At 39.5% G+C, this 26261-nt stretch overlaps 1 protein-coding gene across 9 annotated transcripts in view; it reads left to right on the top strand.

Annotated features, from left to right (window-relative positions):
• Positions 1 to 26261, top strand: part of PEX5L (peroxisomal biogenesis factor 5 like) — a 214645-nt gene that overhangs the window by 139092 nt on the left and 49292 nt on the right. For all 9 annotated transcript variants that reach the window (XM_036115946.2, XM_036115948.2, XM_036115940.2 and 6 more), the window contains 4 exons: positions 2739 to 2933; positions 4620 to 4743; positions 5660 to 5756; positions 16667 to 16762. In XM_036115946.2, the coding sequence (XP_035971839.1) occupies positions 2739 to 2933; positions 4620 to 4743; positions 5660 to 5756; positions 16667 to 16762 (512 nt within the window). The remainder of the gene's footprint in view (positions 1 to 2738; positions 2934 to 4619; positions 4744 to 5659; positions 5757 to 16666; positions 16763 to 26261) is intronic.

The raw sequence follows: 26261 nt of genomic DNA on the forward strand, positions 1-26261 counted from the left end.
GAAGCTTAGCTCTAAAAGCCACTTCTTTCCCCCCACTTTGAGGTTCTTGCTGGCCACAAAACACTGCTCATATCTCAGAGCATCTTTGCCCTGGAAAGTGGCTCCCATCTCCTCAGGAAGACTCAGATGAGATAAGCTGATACTTTCAGGCCATTTTCTGATACATTTACTTCATAGCATCCTCTGTAGACCAATACCTTTGTCTCATTCTCTGTTTTATTCCCAGTGGTGTTTCTCCTTTCTGTCAATGTACAGGTCTGCTTCTTGCCCAAAATAGAAAAAAAAAAAAAAAAAAAAAAAAGCAGGGAGAATAGGAGGAGATCAACAAAAAAGAAAGAAAAGCATCACAAATTGGCCACCAAAGAATTTATTGAGTACCTATTGTATGCCTGGCACTTTACACAGTCAATATACAAATTAGATAAGTTCATCTTCATATCATACCTAAACAATTTAACCTGCATTTTTCAGAGGACGAAACTGAAACTCAGTGAAGTCAAGAAACTTACTCAGAGTCACACAGCTAAGCAGTGGTAGAGCTAGGTCTTTCCACTTCACCATTAACATCCAACCACTGTGATTTGTAATTGAAATCAGAAAACAAGATTATTGAGAATACAGCCTGACAAACTATCCTAAGGATCCTGTAGGGGTGGTTAGCTCATGAGGACAGTGTGGTACTAAAGAAATCCAGGTTGTGAGCTCCACTGAGCCCTGACCCCACCTTGAGTTTAAGCAGGAAGCATATGGAAAGAGTGCTGAGATATCAACAAAAATCCATTCCTTACCAAGAGGACAAGCCGAGAGGTCAGAGAGGAGGAATGGTGCAGTCATAGTTGTAGACGGTGCCAGAAAGAGTTAACACCAGGATTTCTCTGTCACTTTGTTGACTTTCCTAAACTATCTGGGTGAACAGATCCCAGACCAGGAAGCCACCAGGCCAGTCCAGAAGACAGCTCTCAGGTGCTTGAGCTGGTGGAGAGGCAGGGCTGAAGGGACCTTCCCCGATTGAAATTTTCCATTTCTTACGATGAGCTAGTCACACCCTGGTGACTTGCACTGTAAGAGAAAGAAAGATGAAGAGTTACAAAGCTTGCCTTTTGCATTCTCCTTTGCCTACTTTACATCTGAACAAATTATTTCTGCCTTCATTAGAGTATTTAATACAATGTAATCAACCTGCTAGGAAGTTAAAGTGTAGCCATTTTATGGTTTGTTACATTGAAATTTAAATTTGCATATTAAGCAGCAAAGGCATTAACATGTGTACCTATTCATCAGCTATGGATTGTAAAATATTCCTCTGGTGTGAGCCCAAATAGCAAGCCGTTTTCTGATTGAACTGCTTAATTAAATAAAAGATGATTAGCAGCATTCCTTTATATCCTGTATACTTTAGTAGTTCGAAATTTAAAACACAAAGACATTAGAAACTTTTCCAAATCTTCCTCATAACTGTTTTGCAAACATATTTCTGAATACGGTAGACTCTTCTCTGGAAAAACTGTGCTGTAAAATATATCTCTCTATAAATAAGGCAAAGCAATAAAGTAAATAGTACCTGAATTCATATTCGATTTTATTATTTTAATTTTACTTAAACTTTCATCACTGGTGAGGCTGGTCTAAGTCTTATTTTGTGTACTGTGCCAAAATAAAGGAAAACAGATAGCAAACTTTTTAGTCTAAATGCAGACCATCTTTAGAAATCAATGGTGAGCTAACTTAATTTGATACTTCTTTTTTTCATTAGTTTTTGATGTAGTGTTCCATGATTCATTATTTGCGTATAACACCCAGTGCTCATCGCAATAAGTGCCCTCCTTAATACCCATCACTGGGCTAACCCATCCCCCACCCCCTTTCCCTCTGAAACCCTCAGTTTGTTTCCCAGAGTCTGTAGTCTCTCGTGGTTTGTCTCCCCCTCTGATTTCCTCACCTTCATTTTTCCCTTCCTTCTCCTAATGTCCTCCATGCTATTTCTTATGTTCCACATATGAGTGAAACCATATGATAATTGTCTTTCTCTGCTTGACTTATTTCACTTAGCATAATCCCCTCCAGTTCCATCCATGGCAGTGTAAATGGTGGGTATTCATCCTTTCTGATGGCTGAGTAATATTCCATTGTATATATGGACCACATCTTCTTTACCCATTCGAAATGGGCAGAAGACATGAACAGACACTTCTCCAAAGAAGACATATGAATGGCTAATAGACACATGAAAAAATGTTCAACATCATTAGCCATCAGGGAAATTTCAAATCAAAACCACACTGAGATACCACCTAACAACAGTTAGAATGGCAAAAATTAACAAGGCAGGAAACAACAAATGTTGGAGAGGATGTGGAGAAAGGGGAACCCCCTTACACTGTTGGTGGGAATGCAAGTTGGTACAGCCACTTTGGAAAACAGTATGGAGGAGGTTCCTCAAAAAGTTAAAAATAGAGCTACCCTATGACCCAGCAATTGCACTACTGGGTATTTACCCCAAAGATACAGAGGTAGTAAAAAGAAGGGGCACATGTCCCCCAATGTTCATAGCAGCAATGTCCACAATAGCCAAACTGTGGAAGGAGCTGAGATGCCTTTCAACAGACAAATGGGTAATTTGATACTTCTAACCTACCCTACAACCACAAAATCCTTCAGCACCCAACTGAAACTTATTTTGGAAAAAATAACTTCAGAGCAGTGAGTGAGTTTATCTTAACCTTTTCCATCTCTGATAGTATTGACCACAGGCTTAGATCTCCTTGACCTGAGTGAACCTGTCTCTCAAACCCAAACCAAAGCCAAGAAGTTGGAGGCCTCATCAAAAACCTCATCCCTCAAGAAAAAGGCTGATGGATCTGATCTTATCAGTGCAGATGCTGAGCAGAGAGGCCAGCCTCTCCGAGGCCCAGAGACATCATCCTTAGATTTAGGTAAGGTAATAGCATGTGTCGGCTGCTGCTGGCCCTTGCCTTAATACAAGGAAGTTCCACAAATGACATGAAAACCATGAGCAAAGGAGTAGAAAAGATTAATTCCATGAAGGAATATGGGCAGCACACATTCTTTTGTGCTTGAATTAAATAGCATTTGGGGAGCTCAGTTTTGTATAACTGATGTGGGTCCATTCATTTATTTATTCAACCTACCTGTGTTGAATTCTTGACAGATGGCAGGTGCCCTATGAGGCATTGGAGTTACAAGTAAGAATGAGACATGAATCTTGCTCTCTAGGAGCATTTAGTCTAGAGTGGGAGATAGCCAGAAAAAGAAAGAGGGAGAGAACAGCTTTAACACAAGGTCCAGGAACAGCCAGCCAGAACATGTAACATGCATGGGGATATATCTGATATAATAATAACAGCTACCATTTATTGATGGTTTATCACGTCCAGGACTATGCTACATGATTCACATGCATTAGCCCATTAATTCATCGAAAACTTAAAATTTAAATAACTTGCCCAAGATCTCAGTTAGTATGAGGAAGACCTAGAATCTGAGCATGTTCTGATTAACTTCTGAAAGCCCATACTTTTATCTACTATACATCTTCCTGAGAAAGGAGAGCTTAACTTCATCTCATGGAACCAATCAAATTATGGTCTCCTTTCTCAGGAGAAAGAAAAGTGGCAGATAATTCAGAAAGCCAAGGGCAACATGTCCCCTCTCCCCTGCCATGTCCCTCTCCGAGGCCTGTCTCTTTAGAGGAAAGCTTTATAACTATCTCCAATACTTCCTCACTATCAATGTGTTCTAGGTTTTTTTCAGCTGTACAGATGAATAATGAAATTTACACACTTATATAAGGATATATTATTAAATGCATTACAATATAACACAATAAACTTAAAAGTGAAACTTTCATTTCTCTCCTTTTGAGAAAATGTCCTGTGAAGAAGTCATAAAAATACTTAAAGAACTTTGGAGGACACCGACTGCAAACCTATCTTTTTAGAAATGAAAAAACTGGCCCCCAAAGTTGTTTAAGTGATTTATTTACAGTCACACACCTGTTAATGAGAGCAAACCCAGCCAAATTCCTTATCTGTAAGAATTAAACCACAGGGAGAAAATGGTTCTAGCATTCTCTTGGCTTTCTCCATTGCCTCCTTTCTTTCTAGTCCCATTATTCATTCCCTCATTTGATGAAAAATTAAGCAATTTTACAAAAGCTGTGAAAAGTGTTCCATTTTCTTCTCACCTCCTTTTAACAGTGAGGTTCATCTCTTTAAACAGAATTTCTTTCTAGAAACATGCCAGAAGTGCCTCAAAGCCACCTCCTTAGCTGGAGGCAGCTAGGATAGTACTCCATATGTTCATTCCCATGGGTTTCCATGGATTTATACACAGAATTCAGAATGCACATAGCTCTTGAAATAAGTTCAGATAAACAATTTGATTGTTTAACTAAAAGCAATCCAGTTTCTTTTACTAGGTCTCATTTTTATTTAGCTAAACATGTTTTAATTAATTTTCATGAATCTTAAAAAGTTGGTCTTGGGTTTAGGAGCATCAGCTGAGTGAAGTTCACTTATATAAGACTTCTTAATTTCTCTTCTTCTCTCTGCACCTCATAATCCACTGTCCCCATTACCCCTTTCCTATCTCCTTCATAGACATTCAAACACAACTGGAAAAATGGGATGATGTTAAGTTTCATGGAGATCGAAATAGCAAAGGGCATCCAATGGCAGAGAGAAAATCATGCTCATCTAGAACTGGATCAAAAGAACTTTTATGGTAAGATATTTTAATATCAGAAAATAGCTAATGGTGTGTCAGATGTATGGGTATTTCTCCTGTGTGCTGAAGTAGCCAATGAGTTAAGTCAATCCAAATACTTGGTGCTATGTATAACTAGGTATCAATGTTAATTGTTATGGCTTCTAAAACTAAGTATTTCATCTGAATTGTCAAAAATTAAGCCAAAAATGATTTGGGTAGACTCGTAATTCAGTATTCAATATTTGTTCAGTATTTGTTGATAATTCTTTGAATGTGTAACTGAGCTGATCAATAAAAATAGGTTTATACATGTATGTACATATATGTGCATATTCAATATATTACATGAATGGTAGTTAAAGTAAATGTTTCTGGTTACACAGGTAACCTTTTCTGACTATCTTAATCATCACTGTCAGATAATGCACTAATTGAGAATAACCTGTGGATACCCATGAAAAAAATTGGCTATCTGAATTTTACCATGCTTTTCGAGCTTCCTAAAGGACAGCATGTCTCATTCTTCTGTTGCCCCTTGCACATCTCCATTTATTATGACATTTCAAGTTCTATATAAAGATCAAATCACACCAGGAACACTTTGTGAGATGCTCCCCTCCCCAAAACACAAGGCTTTCAATAAAGCAGAACTGTTGGTAACAAAACTGGGATTGCATTTATTTACTGTTTGTACATAATTGAACCGAATTCTAAATCAGAGATAATTACAGCTAGCACATTGCAACCCCTTAAATTTCAAAAGTGGTCATTGTAATAAAATTATTATAGAAGTTATCTTTTTCATCAAAATTCTGATGAGAGCTTTGTTATTATGGCTCTCAACGATCCAAATGAACTAGGTTTCTTGACTGGTTTTCTAGCTGAGTTTGTTTCTCGGTATGCATTGATCTCCTTTATTCATCCCTTATAGGTCCTCAGAGCACAGATCTCAACCAGAACTAAGCGGTGGGAAAAGCGCCCTGAACTCCGAGTCGGCTTCTGAGTTGGAATTAGTGCCTCCAACACAGGTAACAAAAGAAAAAGAGAGAGAGAGACATTCTTTAATGAGCCCACCTTTTTTTTCTTTTTTCTTTTTTTTTTTTAATTTAGAGAGAGAGTGTGTGTGTGCGGGGTGGGGGTGGGGGGCAGGGGGAGAAAGAGTATCCCAAGCAGGCTCCACACCCAGCCAGAAGCCCAAATGGGGGCTCGGCCTCACAACCCCGAGATCATGCCCGGAGCCAAAATCAAGAGTGTGATGCCCAACCGACTGAGCCATCCAGGCGCCCCAGACCCACCTTTTCTAATAGATAATTTATATCTTAAATATTTTATTTAGATTTTCACAAAAATTTTGAAGTATTTTTTCTATATTCTGTATTTCATATGCTTTCTCACTCAATAATCTGTCTCGATGTCTGAGATAACTGATGATATATATTATATATATATATATTTGGCTAGTTAACTGATGATAAATATATATTATATATATATATGATATATATTATATATATATATATTTGGCTAGAACATGTCTTAATGAATTCACTATATATTTAGCACTTTTTCTTTTTTCTACCATTTACTTTTCCATCATTTTGCAATACAAAATCTCTTCTACTCCAGTATTAGCAGTATTTATACAACAGAACACCAAGAAGAGGAACTTACATATTGAGTGTTCATTCACATGTATGCCCTGTGGACCCAGGTACTTATATATCAGGATCCTGACTATCACATTAAAATAAATTTTACGTTAAGGAACAAATAATTACAGTATTAGCAGTAATGATAATACTAAGAGCAATCATTTGTGAGTAGCCACTAAGTATTAGGGACTTTACTCTGTGCTTTTCATATGTTATATCTAATACTCAAATAATCCTATGAATTATTATTATCTTCATTTTTTTAAAGATTTTATTTATTTATTTATTTAAGAGAGAGAGCACAAGCCAGGGAAGGGGCAGAGGGAGACAGAGAAGCAGACTTCCCGTTGAGCAGGGAGCCCGATGCGGGGCTCAGTCATGACCTGAGCCGAAGGCAGATGCTTAACTGACTGAGCCACCCAGGCACCCCTTATTAGCCTCATTTTAAGGATGCTTTAAAAAGTTTTGGTGAAGTCAAAATCTTTTTTCTGGGGTACCCAACTAATCACTGGTGGAAGAATGGTATGAACCAGACCTGTCTGTCCACTGCTTGACCCTCAACTCCAGTGTAACTGGCTTGTCTATAACTAATTATCTCTTTTGGGTAAGACTGTCAAGAAGGCCAGAGTCAGTGTCAATTTTTTTATTTGCTCAAACACTTTATAAGGGTACACCCTTGATCTAAAACCACAAAGCTCTCTGAAGAAATGTGTCCACATTTATGCAGTCTACAATCTAGTTGAAAATAAGTGAGATGAAGTGAGCAAGAAAAATTTTCTTGAGTTTACTAGATCAGATACTGAAACTAAGAGAGGAGATATGTTATCTGAGGTGAAGCAAAGGGTTAATTATGATAATAGCAAATATTACTGAGTGCTATGATAAAGTCTTCTAATACATGTTAGTTCATTTGATCCTGACAAATGGCTGTATGACGTCAGTTTATTTATTACCCCTATTTTGTAGATGGGAAACTAAGGCACAGTGACATTAAGAAAATTGTCTATGCACCCAGAACCAGTATGTGGCATAGAGAAGGAGGACACACACAGATAGGCAGTGTTGAGGAAATGGAAGTCCTCTGGAAACTTTTCTAGGCCACTAAGAGAACCGCCCCCTCTCCCCATTTCTATATTCACTGGAGAGGGGTGGACATTACTGCTCCTAGGACTCTGCTGGAAGACAAGTCAACTCACTTCCAGAACAAATAACCCTGGGAAGCTTAATGAATTGTAAATGTAGCATGAAAATATATTTTCATCCTCTGTGTTCATTCTAAATGTATCTTTTTTAAAATTGATAACATTTATTAGAGAAACATTTCTTGTTAAGTGCATTAGAGATTTAGATTCAGCTAAAGTAATTGACACTGTTTCATAACCTGGATCCTTGGAACAATTTAATGTAGCAGTAAAACATTTGTTCCTGCAGCGGGGGGGAGATTTGGCACAGGTGGGCTGTTCTACACAGCGCTGGAGGGGCAGAGGAGCAGCTGGGGTCCTCGGTTGCCGTGGAGACCCACAATGCATTTATCTTATTATTCCAGTGACTGCTACTCTCCTGCTGGTTGTCTGATTTCATCCCACCACATTGTCCTTCCACATGCCCACTGGTGTGCCTTTAAGCAAACACAATGTGCTCTGGACAATTTGCGTGAGAGTCCCAATATTGTCCTCCAAAACACAGTTTAAAATGCACTGTCACAGTTCTCTGTCTAGATAAATTGTAGTGAATCCTTTAGAGGGTTACCAATTATTTGTAAAGAATTTGTCCCTTAATTTGCTTTTTTAAAAACACTGCATGTTGAGGCACCTGGGTGACTCCATTGGTTAAGCCTCTGACTCTTGGTTTTGGCTCAGGCCGTGATCTCAGGGTCACGGGGTCAAGCCCTACGTCTGGCTCCTTGCTCAGCTTGGAGTCTGCTTGATATTCTTTATTGGTCCCCCTCTGTTCCTCCCCTTGCTCGCGTTCTCTCTAAAATAAATAAGTAAAAATTTTTTTAAAAACACTATAGTATGTTTATCAAGATTTGCCTAAACTAAGAAAATTCATAATTCCCTAGTTTTAAGTCCAGCCTATGGTTTAATTAGGACAATATAATGAATTGGGAATTTAATCATTTAAAATACTAAATCACTCAAATAAAACAGCAAGAGAATAGACTAATTGTAATAAAAGACAGAAAGGTGTTTTTACCGTTACAAACATACTGCCCTTAAATATATGATCTCTCTAGGTAGATAAGATGAGGAAGGTGGTATAAAAATTCAACTTAAAACTGGCTTGCAGGGAAGCCTGGGTGGCTCAGTCGGTTAAGTGTCTGCCTGCGGCTCAGGCCACGATCCTGGGATTGAGCCCCGCATCAGGCTCCCTGCTCAGTGGGGAGTCTACTTCTCCCTCTGCCCTTCTCCACTGCTCATGCTTGCGCTTTCTCTCTCTCAAATAAATAAATAAAATCTTTTAAAAATAAAATAAAATAAAACTGGCTTGTAAACTATTCAAGTAAACAATTTCAGCTTATCAAAACTTGTCACTGCTCCACTATTACACAGATGGCTCATGGGAAAATCAAGGAAATGTTTTCTTCTCTTTCAAGCCAACATAAACTATCTCGGGTTCAACAGGTGAGGAGCTATTTACAAGCCTTATTTAAAAATCACATTTCAAAAAAAAAGTCATATTTCAGAATCACAAAGAAAATGGAGTGAATTCCTGTTAGCCCATTTTCTTTTCAAGATGGAGAAAAGGAAAAATGTAGTCTAGTCCTCTTTCACATAGTGTTTTAAATACACTAATCAGAGTGGCAGGAGATTATAATAAATCATATAATCTCTAGGTACTTAAGAATAAAGTTTCTTGATACTTTTGCAACTGTGTAATTAGTATTCCCTGGAGTTAATCGTTTAAAGGAATCGTACAATCTGAAAAATTAGAAAACATTTGAAGAGTTGAAGAAAAACACAAGTAATGATATAAAATTAGCTTTTTCTAATATATGGGTTGAGATAGTGGTGAGGAAAAAGAAAATGAATCAACTTTTGCTGGAAAGTGATGGTTCAAGCATTTCTTTGTCCAGTCTGGATACTGGAAGGAAAGCTCCAAGACAGGTTCTTGCCAACCTAAGTTGGACTTAATGAGAAGGTGCAGGAACCAGGCTCTCTAGTACGTGGTCATAGTCATGCAACTCTCTGATTTTGCTGACTTTGGCACAGCAAATGATTCTTTCCATACTGTCATAATTCCATCAAGTTGGCAGCATCCCAAACCAGAACAACTGAGACTTTAAGATATAAGTGCAGATATGTTTTCTAAATTTTTAAAGGAGCAATAAAGGAAAGGCATGCTGATACCTGGCCAATTACATACTTCATGCATATAATAGGAGGTACTTCTAAGATATTTTTGAAATTCTCACAATAATCTTGGGAATTAATATCTCCATTTCTCACATGAGAAATTCATCTTAGAGACAATTAGCTAAGGGGCAGAAAAGCCAGCACTCAGATCACACCCATCAGCTTCTACAGCCCCTGTTCTTAACCACATACCACCTCATATCGGCCTCATCAAAGCTTATTCACCTGAGAGAACTCACAGACCATCTATTTCCCTTCTCATTGCAAACCCTGATTAGTACTTACATTTCTAGGATTAATATGAGTTAAGTGATTTTAAAGAGTATCACTTTCTTCCAGAAACGCTGTAAGATAAATTAGGACTGTTGTCAGATCTTCGGCCATACACAATTTTGTGCCTCCCCTCCCAGATTCCTTCTGAACCTCTTACTCTTTGAAATACTGACGGCTTGCATTTCATTCTATTTCAGTTCAGCAAATGTGATTGAATGTCTACTATCCACAAGCCATAAGTGAGGCAGTGAAAAGGTTAGAAAGAGGAATTCAATTATAAGAAGTATCAAGACCTTCATGTCTATTAGAAACAATTAGACAGTACACTTTCTAAATACAGTTTTGCTTGTTGGAAGATAGTACAAGAGCCACATCGACATCCCTTTTCCCTTCCTGACCATGCGCAGTGGGCTACCAATGAGGAAAGAAGCAAGCAAAGACGGAAGGAAGGAGCAAAGGAAAGGCAGCAGGGCAAGAACCACGGGAAGGCAAGGAGGAAGGAAAGAAATCTGAAAGATCACTTTCAGGATAGTAGGCAATCTGCACACAGTAGGTACTCAACAAATACTTGTTGAAGTGGAAAAATAAGAGAATACTAACAAAAAGGAGAAACAACAACACTTGTCAAATTTAACAATTTGAAAGTAGTGGCTAATTAATAGTTAACTAAAAGACAGATAAAAATAAAAATAAAATGACAAGATTTTATTCTTTTATCATTTTTGAAGCTAGTTTCACAAATAATTTTTAGTTATGCATGGTAATGGACTGTCCATCTCTTTTCAAAATCAGCACTGATTTGCTTTGATGTTCTACAACATAGAATTTCATAGTAGGATGGAGATGGGAACCATATGCTGCCCACCTTGCACAAAGCTCTAGGAATTTGCTCTTTGACACATAAGGTACAACTTTTTTGTGCACATTCAACAATAAATGTCTGCGGACTGATTAAGAAAAAAAAAGTCATGACCCACTCAAAGAGGCACGAGTTTATCTGTACTATATAAGAATCCAACCAGTCTGCATTAACCACTAAACAAAAGTGCTCTAAACACAAATAATTCTTTTTTTTTGAAGATTTTATTTATTTATTTGACATAATTTTTAAATGAATTTCTAAAGTCACACCTGATAAGTGCTAACCAGAAAGATGATGACAAAAGCCAAATTTTATAGCACTTACTGTGCACTGAGCATTTTGTGTATTTACATGAGTTATTGTACTTGATTCTTATACAGACTCAGTAAGTGAATATACACTTTGCAGATATGAATACTGGGGATTATAGAGATTAAGTAATTTGTCCAAGGTCACCAGTTACTATTAAATCCAATCAGGATTTGGCCCTAGGCAGTCTGACTCCAAAGATTATGCTTTTAATTACTGTGTTACATTGTTACCCAAAGTCTGCTAGTTGTTATATTTTTCTTTTCTATAGTTAAGCAGCACCCTTTTCCCCATCAATCTCTTCTGAAAAGATAATGAGCTTTTTAAACATGTGTTTTGGTGGGAGACCTCCAGCAGTAATGTAAAGGTAATTGTATAAGGGGTTATGAAGGACTGACATTGAGGTTAGCCAACAGAGTTATGCTAGGACAACCACAGCCACAAATACAGTAATTTTCAAATCATAACTTTGATCACAATCATAATTTTGAATAAAGAGAATAAAACAATATTCTTGAAGTTATTCTTATCTTTCGCCTAGTGTTTATCATTCAGAACAATCAACAGCTGAGAGAACAAAATGCTTTCTTCTTCAGAGAATGTAATACCCTAAAATCCAATTAACTTAAACCAATTAAAACGGCTGTTTTGAAAGCCAAGGCCCTTCCAGGAGGTTGCTGTAACCGTAGAGCATTTTTCAAAATCATGCAATGAAGCGAAGAAATACCTACATCAGAGCACATTTGTGAACTCCAGAGTTCCACTTGCAAACACATGATGTCAACATCTAATCAGACGCTCTCAGAGTGAGGTCCCTCCCTTGGCAGTATCAGCATCACCTGGGAACTTGTTAGAAATACAGATTCTGGGCCCCCACTCCCACACCTGCACCTACTGAAGCGGAAACCCCAGGTGTGGCGCGCAGCAGTCTGCTTGGACGAGATTTCCAAATGCTTCTGATGCCCACTCAGCACTTGGGAACTACTATACTGATACAGCCACTGTGATCCAAAACAGCTGCGACTCAGATGTATGGCTCTAATTGTCTTGCTTACCACTCCTCTAGTTAAGCACGAAGCCATATAGTTCACCAGCATTGCTTATATATGTTCTCCCGTATGCCAGTCTTCGCTTACAACGAAATTAGATGTTAAAAAAAGAAAAAAAGTCTTGGCTGAAAGGAAGTCTGTTCTTTACTATGTGTTACAATCTGTACTTCATCCTCAATCCTAAACCAGTATGTCTGGGTGTGCTACTAAGTTGCTGAAAAGTTTCAGAATCTTTTCAGTTGCCCGTTACTCTTGGCTTGGAAACTGCCTTTGTTTACATTCAGTGTGTTCCTATATTTTATAACATTTATCTTAGCTTCCTTGGACAAAATAAATGGCTTTCAAATGTGAGGTAAACAACACTTAGTAATAACTTAAGGCCTTTCTAACAGTGTGGGAAATAACACTTACCTAAATAGTAATTGTTCTACCGAAATAAAAGTTCATTTGCACAGTAAGGTTCTATTTACACTTGGTGTTTTAAGCGGCAAAGAGAATATGACTGTTAAGTGTCGAATCCTGAGAGAGATTTTTGCCTCTTCTTCCTGATATATGGTGCCCTTTGCATCCTGTGATTCATAACCCACTTGGGTCGTGAAACATTGATGAAGGGAAGCCAGTGACAGTAATGGAGTTCTGTTAGGTCAGGCTTCACAGGAGAGACAGGTCATATTTCACTGGTGAAAAGTGCCTCTAATAAAAGGAGGTGCCTTGGGACAAAAATATTAGTGCTTTCTCTTTCTTCCCATGCCATTCATGGGTCATTTATGACATTATTATATAAATGCACAGTTCATTTCTTAGCATCTGTCCACATTTTAAAAATTTATTTGTTTGTTTATTTCATTAATGAGGGAACCAGCAGGAAGACAAAAGAGCTAGTTCCAAAGTAAAGGAACAGAGATTTATGGAGTTGGCTGGGAAAGAAATATCAAAATAAGTTTGCCAAGTTTGATATAGGATTGGTTAATTTCTTTTTTTTCTTTTAAGATTTTATTTATTTATTTGACAGGGAGAGACACAGCAAGAGAGGGAACACAAGCAGGGGGAGCGGGAAAGGGAGAAGCAGGCTCCCCGCTGAGCAGGGAGCCCGATGTGGGACTCGATCCCAGGACCCTGGGATCATGACCCGAGCCGAAGGCAGATGCTTAATGACTGAGCCACCCAGGTGCCCCGGATTGGTTAATTTCTACAAGACAATAAGATCATAATGCCTTTGGGGTTAACATCTCTACCAGGCTATAACATCCTAACAACTTATCAATTTTGAAAGGTTGTAAACCATCTGCCCCTTTTCTTTTTTAAAGATTTTATTTATTTATTTGAGAGAGAGCATGAGCAGGGAGGAGGGGCAAAGGCAGAGGGAGAAGCAGACTCCCCGCTGAGCAGGGAGCCCAACACGGGACTCGGTCCCAGGACCCTGAGCTACCCAGACCCCCCATCTTCACCTGTATATTTGTTAATCAAATATATTGTGGCCCAAGAGTGTCAGATGAGGGTTGTAGCGAGATGAATAGTGGCCCACCAAAAAGTTATGTCCATACCCTAATCTCAGGAACCTGTGATAGTCAATCTCACTTATGTTTTTGGAGCTCCCTCTCCCCAGCCCCACCTCAGTTATCTGGGTTGGGAGAAAACAGTAGCTTTCATGGGGCCCAGAGAATAAGAGATGATGTCTGTTCATGGTAGCCATTGAGCCCGGCCCACCTGAGAGCGAGGCACTGATGCCTATGCAGAGCTGGACGCGTCCTCATCACCCTCTTCCTCTTCTGACCGCAGACACAACTCCAGAGGCCTTACCCCTGGGCTGCTAACAGGCCTAGCTCCTTACTAGGCACCCCATTAACGCATGGCTGCATTCCCCATGCACCCCTTAATGGCTGCATGGGGAATGCAGCCAGTCCCCATCCCCAGAACCAGGACAGTAGGGCTTTGCTAACACAGACCTCTGCTGCTCCAGGACAGGACAAAAAAAACAAGTCCCCTCTCAATTTCCTATAAACTCTCGTTAGCCTCGTGGGCTAACCAAGAAACCTTGACTGAGAACACATAGCCACTTTCTGGGAGGGAAGAGAAAGACCTTTAATTCATCAATTCATATATTCCCCAACAGCATATTTTCAACAAAGATTTACTGTTTATGGAGCAGCTACTATTTATAGGACGTACCAGGGATACAGCCGTGAATGCATCCAGGAGGGGGAAACATAAATTAATCTTTCGATAAATTAACCTTCCTTGTTCATTAATGCAAAACAGTCTGTTGTTTATGTTCAGAAGGGTTCATAACAATTACTTCCTTATTGTTTTCAGCCCACAATATTCTTGAGGGCTTCTTGGTTGGCGCCCTCAACCATGCATGAACCTCTGAGAGACAGCTTTTCTAGATTTTGCATCTTCCCGAAATGGCCAGTGGAGCATAGCCTCCTATGAGAGACAGTCTAGTGCAGTGGTTATGAACACGGCCCAGAAGCATCAGCCCTACCAGTGACTAGCTGTGTGGTGTCCAGCCAGTTAACTAGCTCTCTGTGCCTCGACGCCACGGACTTGATGGTAATACCTACTTCACAGGTTGTTGAAAAGACAAAGCGACATAGTCTCTAAAGGACTTGAAACAGCATCTGGCATGTAGTGAGCCCTGGTATATAAGGGGCTGGGGGTCCTCTTGAGGACCAGTGATGATGGAGAAAAAAATGAAAAGCAGCTGAGCTGTATAGATGGTAAGTGCTGAGTGAAGGCCAAAGTTTTGCTGTAGAACAGTGGTTTTCAAACATGGCTGCTTTTCAAAATCACCAAAAGAGCTTTTCTTTTTTTTTTTTAATTTTATTTATTCATATGAGGGGGAGAGAGAGAGCACAAGCAGGGGGAGTGGCAGGCAGAGGGAGAAGCAGGCTCCCTGCTGAGCTGGGAGTCTGACTGCAGACTCGATCCCAGGACCTGGAGATCATGACCTGAGCTGAAGGCAGACGCTTAACCATCTGAGCCACCCAGGCGCCCCCAAAAGAGCTTTGCAAACATTTAATGCCCACGCCCTACCTCCAGAGATTCTTTAACTGGTCTAGAGTGGGCCCCAGGCCTGCTCAAGTAATTCCCACAGAGGCCGAGGTTGAGCATCCCTAAAGGAGAGCAATCTAATACATGGATAAAAGGCTATAAAAGGGCAGAGGGGGGCTTCACTGCACAAGCCTCCCTCTTCCAGCTCCCCAAGGTCTGGCTGCCTTATCAGTGCAATCCCTCATCCTACAGTCTAGAGACATCCTTAGGGCACACATCACCTGTCAGGCCCTGGGCGAGGTACAGGGGAGAACAAAAGTTACCGGATAAAATCCGACCCTCTTGGATCACACAGTGTAGCAAAAAGATAGACAAGAAAAGAAGCAATTATATGGAGAAAAATCACAAACACCACGACTGCTCACAGAGAGAGGTCTGAACCAACTACAGTATATACTTACTAGGAAATCCCTGGGAAAGGATGAGGAGGATCTATAAAAACTAACTGTGGACCCTCTCCAAGATATATTGTTGAATGGAGAAAAGTAAGCTACAGAATAGCATACCATTTATGTGTTGAAAATTTTTGAAACACATTACTATCTAGGGTACGTAAATATATACACAACTGAAAAGGAGAAGTTCTAGAGGTTTACCCCTTATCTTCCATGATTACTTTTCTTTCAAAAAGAATGCATTTAGTGTTTGTGAAATTAAAAATGAATAACATTTTTTTTTAAATTCCAGCAGACTCTTGGTAGGACTGGCCTTCTGGAATATTTGCATTTGGCTTAAGTTAAGATGTATATCAGGTTGCCTGTTGATTGTGACCAATCAGTCGGCATTATCAAACATGAGTTTATCTAAGCAACTACTATTTAGCAGCACAATGTCCTGAGGAGACAGGACATGAGACAGATGTGTGCTAATAAAGGGAAGGAAAGGAAAGAGAATTCAGCATGAGGATCTGCTGTGTATATAAGGAAAGGGCCTAGCAGCCGCCTCCCAACTCTGCAGCTTGCAGTTTGACCTGAGCTTAGTCCTCCTAACAAGCTGGAAGCTTGAGTATCAGTTCTCAGGTCGAGGCTTGGAATGGAGATTCTCCATCTTAGCTGCATATTAGAATCCTCTAGGGGGGAACTCACTAAAATATCAATGCCTGGAACCATGAGCAACTAAAGTAAGCTCTTTGGGAGGCTGGGCCTGGGTTTTGGTTTGAACATGACTGGGGCTGAGACACACTCTTAGAAGAATCATGCTTGCATGCTCACACACATTTTGGCACCATCCCAGTTTGAACATCATGCTTGCAAAGTACTCCAAAAATAACATCCTTTGCAGATGCTTCTTGAACTCTAGGGAAATATGAGAAAGGGAAAAATATTTGGATTTTTGTGTTCTGTGATTCCGGTAGTATAACACCATGTGTTCGGTTTATTTCAGGCTCGACTGACCAAAGAGCAGCGCTGGGGAAGTGCATTACTTTCCAGAAACCACTCCTTAGAAGAAGAATTTGAAAGGGCAAAAGCAGCAGTGGAGGTAACTTTTTTTTTTAATTATTTTCCTGTTTCATGTTTCTGGAAGTGGAATTCAACAACGGAAACTTCCGCAGGATAACATATGAAATGAGTCTTACTTTATAGACATGAAATAACCATGATAATGATTGTTAGAATGAGATTTGTCACCAGAGAACTTTTGACTTGCCACCAGGGGTGATTAATAGATGTTAAATCCTATGCCAACTCTGTGATGGATTTGCCGTCTGTCTGGAATCCTGGGTCAGAAAGATCTGAGCCTCGTCCGGGTTCCATGATGAACCCATGCTATGCATTTGCTATGCCTGTGTGAGGCCAACGTTCATGCCTGACATTTTTCTCTCTCTAGCATCCAGCATAACACCTGAAACCCAGAAGGTCATGCTGCTCCTGAAATATGCATTTTCCTGAGTGGGATAAAAAGCATGGCTGAGATATTCTAGCCAACGGATAGCCCATCCTAACTTGAGCCATAAATTCTTACGGTTAACAGTGTCCAAAACAATGACAATGTTGATAAATCAAATGAAATACTTAATTTGAACATTAATTTCCTTATTTAGCCTTCTAAAAAGATCCATGCGTGGTTGGAACCACAAAGAGTACATCACAGATGCCATCTATCATACTCCTCAAAGCTTTGCTAGATTGCTACTTAAGAAGTGGAGCTTTTCACCAAACCCAAGTATGAGCTTGTTAAGACCTCCAGTTCTATCACTGATATGAAATCTTGAAGATTGAAAGTATTCCTGTGATACAGTTCATTTATGTGGCTGTCTTACCACTAGGATTTGGATAAAATTATTATACTGTGAGCAGTCTTTCAGTAGATCCCTACTTGAAGTGCAATTAAGTCATATTTGCTGTTTCATATTAAAAGCGTTCTTTATATTCTAGAAATTATTCTAGCCATAATTTCATATCATTCAGCAATCCAGTAAGAGAACAGCTTTATCTCATCACAATACAATCCGCCCAAATTTCTTTTAATTTTATCCTTTTTTAGTTTAAAAAAATTAATGCATTAGTGTTCTTGAATGTAATCAACTGATATATTTGATTGAGACCAGCTGAGTTCAATCAACTTGTTCAACTACACGGAACCTGTAACTAAATTTATCTTAAATGTAGATTTTTCCAGACTTCAAAGCTAACTTAAATTCATCTTTTGAACTCCTACTATGTGTAGCACACTGAATTATCACTAAATAGAGATGATTTAGAATCCTAGAATCTTGAATCAGTAAAGACATTAGAATTTATCTGGTCCCAGAAACACAATGGGTTCAATCTCAGAAGACTAATTACAAAGTAACGTATCAATAAGGAAAAAATTATTCATTTATCTTTGTGTGTGTATGTGTGTGTGTATACATATATTCATAAAATCATTTAATCTTAGTTTTGGTGGAGGCCTTAGAAGTCATCTATCCCAACCAGGCATATCAAATAAAATGTGTTTTCTTTTCAAACATACTTGATAAATTATTTATTCAAACCTACCCTGTTTCTACTTGAATACTTCAAATTAGTGGCAACTTCTTTTCAAGAAAACCTGCTTCCATTTTGGACAGTCCTAACTATTAAAAAGTTCTTCCCTATATTATGCTAAAATTGGCCTACCAGCAACTTCCAGTTTTCCTTAGTCTTGGAACAAGGCAGAATTAGTTTAATCCCTTCTCTACATGGTGCCCACCTGACCCCACGAAGGCCTTGCCTTCTCTTGGCATCTCCTTGTCTCTCCTGGGAATTGAGAGACTGATTTGTTATCCCAACTTATCACTCATAGCTACATCATGACATACATTTCATTAACCAATAAAGGCTTCACTTCCACACTTCTGTGGTCCTTCCCAGCTTAGAATCCTTGGAGGCTGTAAGTTACTTCAAGTAGTCATTCATTCAACAAACAATACGGGCCGTCTGCACGTGCTGACTGCCGCACCAGGTACTAGAGACAACGAAATGAGCCAGCCCCGCCTAGCTGTCTAATAGCATGGATCCGAGGACCAGCTTGGACAAATCACTTGCTCCGTCTACTTTAGTTTCCTCATCTGTAAGATGAGGGGCTTGCATTTCTAATATACTAAAACCCTTTGAGTTTATGGCTTCAAGCGAAATGAATAGGAAGTACAGAATTCTCAGCAGATCAGAAAATTGTAAGCAAACTAGCTCATCGGCAAGGCTGGAACTGAGAAGCTTCCTTAGGGAATGAAGGAGGATGTTCCTAACCCGAAGGTAGGAACAGATGTGGAGAAAAAAGGCAGGGGGTAAAGGCGTGTATTTCACTAAGCTGATGGGAAATCAGACCTACAAAACTGCACGTGTTTGTGGACTATTTACTTCCCAACATTATTCTTATCCAAAGGTATAATCTAATTCCCAGTGGAAGATAGGATGAAATGCACCCAAGTACACCTTTATAAGTCACTCCTTACAATTTATCCTAGAGAAATAATCAGGAAAGTTTACAATATTTTTTTAAATAGTGAAAATTTGGAAACAGCCCATGTCCCATAATAGAGAATTAGCTGAATTATATCTCTCTAAGAAAATGCTATATAACCATTAAAAACTACATTATGGAAAAATATTTAAGATCACATAAAAATGTCTAGGGATGATTGGAATAAGAATATATTTACTGACAGTCTCACAGTATGGTCCCAACTTTGTAAAATGATAATGGCATAGTACCTAAAATTATTAAAAATATTAAAAATACATACAGCGTACCAATCAGGAGCATTATATGGACGATCTTATTTAATCCTCATAGTAGTCCTATGAAGAAGGTAACATTACTATTCCCATTTTGCAGATAAGAAGACTGAGGCTTAAAGAGATTTCAGTTATGTGGCATTTTATAAGCAATTAAGATTGATTGAAAAATGAGTAGCACTCATTTAGCAAATTTCAAAGCCATGATTTCAGCCGGACTGCAGAGCCCCTGTTCTGAGTCACTGCACTACATTAAGCATAAAGAAAATCTGTGCCCAAATGTTGACAGTCCGTATATCAGCTGGCTGGCTTTGGAGTGGTCTTATTTCTTCCATTACCTTATCTGTATTTTCCAAATGTTCCATCATAAACATGTGTTATGTTGGTAATCAAGGAGAAAGTGGTAAGTTATAGACACTGTAGTGGGATATAAAATTCTTAAAAGAACTCAAAGTGCCTCATTCTTCATTTCAAAACAAGTAAAGAATGGTGCTGCAGATTGGCCTCATTAGAGATGGTTCTAAACACTAGTGAGATGCAGATGAAAATCATGCCTGGAGCATGGCGAGTTTTTCCAAAGCCTCTCGCTTATATTTTTATATCATCTGATTCCAGTATTCCTTCTATCTCACATTTTACTCCATTTTAAGTCCTATTTTATTTTTTGGTCATCATCCTGCCTCTTGACCTGACACCTGGTCCCGTTTCCAACTCCTTCTGCTCAGTCCCCTCATGAGCCCCAGCGGCATTGCGATTCTCTCTCATCCTCTCCCAGGACAACCTCCTTGCCCACTGTCCCTGCTCTGTCTTCTGCAGGGACACGCTTCCCCCAGATCTTCACGTGGCAGGTTCCTTCTTGTCATCCAAATTTTAGCTTGAGTGCCACTGCTCCGGAAAAGCCGAACCTGACCACCCAGTTGCCATCAGAGCACCTAGAGTTCTTTCATCCTTATATTTATCACTGGGTCTTTTCCTGTTTGTTTTTATTTGTCTGTTTGTTGTCTTTTTACTTTAAAATGTAACTTCCCTAAGAAAGAGGGCCTTGTCTCTTATTTACCACTATACCCCAATATCTAGAACAATATCTGGTACCTTTGAGTATTCAGTAAATATTTGTGGAATTAATGGCTGGCTGGCTGATTGTTAATCACCTAATGTGGGCAGCACTTCTTTCTGTCTGTTGTTGCATATAAAGTGCCATATTACCTCCTAATATCATTTAGTATTTACATGTTCCTGGTTGATGGAAGCAGTTCTGTCTGCAGCATACGGATTTCTGCCAGGGGCTATGCAGGGATGTCCTCTGTGGTTGTCTTGGTCTCAACATCAGTCAGTGGGACATATTTAGAACAATGCAGGTGGCACCCACCAGTCCTTGCCACAGAGTAATACTGCACATGTTTTATTTTACATGGCATGAACTAGTTTCTACATATACTACATAATCCCTGACAATACACAATTCAACTAATGTTTGTGCTAAAATGCCCTAAAATACAGTCTCTTCTACGAGAGAAAAGACAACTAATGCCACATGCACATTTACTGCATAGCTTCACTGAGCTGGGAACCTGTTAACGTACAAAGGCTGACATTGCTCAGGCTCAAGTGGAACTGTTAGATGTAGTGAGGATTTGTAGGGGGGGGAGGCTTTTGCCTCTATATCTTACATTTTATTGAAAAATCACAGAAAATTCATCTCTGCTCAAAATATTGTAGTTTTAGGACAAATAACCAAATATTCCCATTCTAGGCTTTAAAAAAAAATCTCCCCTGAACAAAAAGGGAAAGGAGCTTACTCTGTGCTTCCTCTTGGATTTTCTTTCAAGCCAGCACCCTAAATGCTCTGTCAGCTACAGCGGTTCCCTAGGAAAGATGCACAGGGAGTCTCAGAAGTGGGAAGCAGGGAAGGAGCCCTGGGAGCTCAGTGAGGCCTGAAGCTACCTCCCAGGAATGGAGGTCCCTAGAGAGAACTGTGTTGCATCTACGGAGGAGAGAGAAGGTCACGTGGGCAGTCAGCACACCTGCAACCACATTCGAAAAATACATCCTTTATCACTGTTAGCAAGGCAGGGAAGAGCCAGCATCTGGTAGTATTGTATTTAGCTAGTTAGCCTTGCTAGCTGCCTCAGCCTTCAGATTAACTGGATTTAGCAACAAATTTAACAGACATGTTTAAGCTCCTTCTATGGGCTGGATGCTAGGAATAGAAAATTGAATAAGACAGCCTCTGCCCTTAAAGAGCTAGAAGAATCACAGGTATATGCACACAGCTCCGGGGATCACACAAGTAGAGCTTATCACGTGTCACGGTTACTGTGGGTTTACACGCCATCTCCACACTAGACTTTCACAGTCAGGACCGTGTCGCATCCTTCTTTGTGCTCTCAGCACTTTTCAGAGTCTGGTGCAGAGCAAGCCCCACAAATGTTTGCTGGATAAATAAAGGGACAAAGTAGGAACTGGTTCCTCCAATGCATCTATTCCGCGAACATCTCTTCTTTAATGGGTGCTTAAGAAATATCACAAACTTACTAACAGAAAGAAGATGAACTTGTGTCCCTGAAACTAAAGTCACGTTTCACTTGGCTCCAATACTATTATAATGCTTGTGGTGTGTATTTTAATCAGTGTTTTCACAGCTCTACTTATACCCTAAGGGAGATCTTCTTGTGAGCAAATTTTGAAAAAGAATAATGAAATATCTGAATGAAGATGCATAGACAAAGGGAAGTACAGTGGTCAGAAGCAAGAAAAAGTGCAGGAAGTATAATTTTAAATCCTTTTGGCTAATTGAGTCTATTAAATTCTACCAAAATCTCCAAATTCTAGAGCTCTGGTTTATCCCCAGACCCTGATTCTCTTCCTGTTGAGCCTCACAAGTGAGGCTGTGATATTGCTTGTGGTAGTTTAAAACGTCCACAAATTCTTTGATATTCCCTTCAAAATATGGAGCTTAGTTCTCCTCCCCTTGAGTGTGGACTGGGCTTAGTGATTCACTTTTAATAAATAGAGTAAAGTGGGGGCGCCTGGGTGGTGCAGTCAGTTGAGCGTCCGACTCTTGGTTTTGGCTCAGGTCATGATCTCAGAGTTGTGAGATCGAGCCGCACTCCGGCTCTGCACTCAGCACAGAGTCTGCTTAAGTTTCTCTTTCCCTCTCCCTCTGCCCCTTCCCCCTGTGCACTCATGCATTCTCCATCTCTCTCCCTCTCTCTCTCTCTAATAAATAAATCTTTAAAAAAAATAAAATAAACTGAATAAGTGGAAGTCATGGTGTGTAACTTTAAAGATTAGGTCATAAAAGGCACTGTGGCCTCTTCCTTGTTCTCTCTCTCTCATGACTCACTTGTTCTGGAGGAAATCCAGCTGCCATGTCATGAGAACCCTTAGCAGGTGAGGAACCACGCATTCTACCAACAGCCAATGAGGACCTGAGGCCTCCTGTCAACACCACGTATGTGAGCCATCTTGTAAGTGGGTCCCCTGCAAACCCCATTAAGCCTTGGGATGACTGCAGGCCCAGCCAGCAGCTTAATTCCAACTTCAGGAGAGACCCCAAGTAAGAATCACCCAGCTAAGCTATTCCCAAATTCCTGACCCTCAGAAACTGTATGGTGTAGTAAATGTTTGGTTTTTTTAAAGTTCCTATGTGTTGGGGTAATTTGCTAAGGGGATAGATAATTATTGCATTGTCCTACTCCTCCAAGCCCTGTTCTATTCCTTACACTTTGCCTCATCTCCATCCCCAATGCATTTTGGTTCTTCAAAAATGGAAGGATTACCCTTGTAGCATAGAAAGAAGGTATTCATTCACCCTAGAATGTAGTCTTTCAGAGTCCGGTGCAGACCACCCCCTCCCATTTCTACCAGTCCTCCCATTTTTTACCAGTCCTCAACTTATCTTCCCCAATCACCAAAGGAGTATGAACAAAGACCTTTTTGTGACAGTCCACATTCCTTAGGGACATACTCATCCCTTCACCAAGGTTCTGGTCAGGGTCTTGCCTTTTCTTCTTCACAGTGCGTGGACCTCCCTTTATGACAAGCCACATTTTTCCATTTCTGTATCCTATCACAAAGGACACAGCCCTCAAGATAATTTCTCTTCAGGCTTTGGGCTAACTTTCTTCCAGGAGTCCTTTATGATAAATTATAGGCAAATTGGTAATTACTGTTTAAGAACATGAATAGTAAAAGACTTTAATGCTAACTAGTATTCCTCATTCTATCTCTCTGCTAAGTTTAACTAGGAGATGCCATATTCAAAACAACTCAACAGCTAAATCCAGTTCTAGTGATGTAAGCGAAAAAGGTCTTTCCGTATAGTTTTGTTTTCACCTGAAGTTATTCTGTGTGTATGTACCGTCGATCTGATAGGCACCTCCGAAATAGTAAATGATTGAAGGAAATTGGAGACCGTTCTCAAACTGTTTTTATTAATATAAAATTATGTAAGACATTGCTGACTTGGGGGCCCTTCCACCATGAAGATGACCTGCCTCTAGCACACCCTCGTACCTCCTTTTGCTTTGTAGGACAGTGTCAGCTCTTTGAAGTCTGTAGAAGAGATGAATGGGTCAGACACTACTTAAATCATTCTGACTTAGATTCAGTATCCAGAGAAGAGATACTCTTTTGAAAATATCTGAAAGCATTGTTTGGACAACATTGAAGGAATCTTGAGATTAACTGCAAGGATACAGATTTCCTAATGCTTACGATGTCATGTTAGCTAACAGGCTTCCCATGTCAAACTAGATAGATTACATAGAGATTAGATGTATTCTGCAAACTTAGTATACTGTGCATTGGGAAACTGGCCAAAGTTCCTGTTTTCTCATACTGATTCAATTTCCTTTCATTTTAAACAAACAAAAGTTGATTCCAAAACAATATAAAGCATAGATAAGAATTATTGCAGAGTGGCTTGTGATAAACCCTCATAGGTGATATGGATGAAAATATAAAGAGGTGTAAGATGGTCTTAAATAAATTTATGGGTAGATGATCTATTTAAAGGAAGAGAGTTATTTTGAGTCTGGCTCTAATTTTTTAAAGTTAGTGCTATGGATAGTTACCATATTCTTTCACTGTTCCTTGATATCCACTGTGTAAATACTAAACTAATAAAATCTTTGACTTGACACATTCTAACAAAACTTCAGTTATACCCAGATTGATCTTCTAGACCATTATATTTGTAGACAAGCTCCAGACCAAAAAAGTAGCTTGGATAAATTCCCCTAACTTCAAATCAGAGAAATATAGGATCTGCATTCTGGACATGATCTCATCAACATTACCGAGCAAATTAGTGCAGAAGAAAGTGATGAAAAGATAGAAACTCCATCTGAGCCAGCCTTGAGCGGTTACAGACTGCTCTGTGCTCTGAGCATTTACAAGACAAGGACAATAGTTTTACCCCTTCCTCCTCAAAGAGATTCTCTAAAGATCAGTGAGACTATAGTTGAAAGTAATTTAAACAATTTGTTGGAAGGCTCTGTACCCAGGAATCACATGTTAAACTTACATGAAAAAGGTGAGGAAGCATAATAATGTATGTGTGAAAAGTCTCAAATTGGACATGGGTCTTGGTTCTAATCATGCCAATATCTTACCATTTGGGCCTCAGCTTTCTCATCAGTAAAATGAGAGGTTTGAATTATACTGAGGTTTTATGTACTTGGTCTATAAAATTAGGTGGAAAATGGATGAGCATTTTAATAATTGTGCATTTATCTTAATATATATTAGAAAAATATAACTAGAACTTCAAAGTGATGATTTCATGGACATAATTTAGGCAAGGCTAGAGTAGACTTGGCCTATTTAAGTAAAAGAACTGTATCAATTACAAGATATATTAAGTAAGTAATGATAGAATATGGAAATGACAGATTGTAGTTACGATCAAATGACTTAAGTTTAAGAAATACTGGGATTGATGATTGTGAGGTCCAGTATTAGTTAGGGTAATACTAATAGCTGTAAAATATTCCCCAAAATGCAATTGCACAAACAAAATAGCTTATTTCTTCTGTCAAAAATTAACGTGCCAAACTAGCAGGCAGCTCTGCTCCACGCCATCATTCAGAGACCCAGGTTCCTTGCAGCTTGTTTCTCCCCAGTTCCCTAGGGTGTTATCCTCACCTGCATGGTCAAAGCCAAGTTGCAAGTGTCTTCTTGCTCCACCCCAAAGAGACTTTGGAGGAGGCAGGCCCACCTTCCTAAAAGCTCCAGCCCAGATCTCATCTGCTCACATTCCATTAGCTGGAGCTGAGTCAGACACATTACAACACCACCACCTCTCATTCCCCAAACTGCAAGGGAGGCTAGGAAATGGCCACAGTTCTATCACCACAGAAGAAAGGAGGGGTGTTTTGACTGACAGCTAGCAGTCTCTGCCGCAGGAACCTTCCAGTTCTGATATTTGTAGGAAAATTAGAACACCTCTTCCTCTTCTCTCTCTCTGTCTCTCTGCCTTTGTCTCTCTGTCTGTTTCTCTCCCTCCTTTCCTCCCTCCCCCTCCCTCTCTTTCTCTCTGTCTTCTGGATTTCTTTTACTTTTAGGGGCAGTCATTAAGTAACTTTCTAAGAACTTTTTTCCCTAAGAAGAATAATGTAATTCTATTTCTCTGGAATATTCAAAACCCCATTTCTTGAATAACAATGCTGCCCCATATAAACCAATCATCAGTCTTCTATAAAACATCCTGTAATGTTAGGGCACCTGGGTGGCTCAGTCATTAAGCTTCTGCCTTTGGCTCAGGTCATGGTCCC

Source organism: Halichoerus grypus, chromosome 1 (genome assembly GCF_964656455.1).
Source record: "Halichoerus grypus chromosome 1, mHalGry1.hap1.1, whole genome shotgun sequence".
NCBI lineage: Eukaryota > Metazoa > Chordata > Mammalia > Carnivora > Phocidae > Halichoerus > Halichoerus grypus.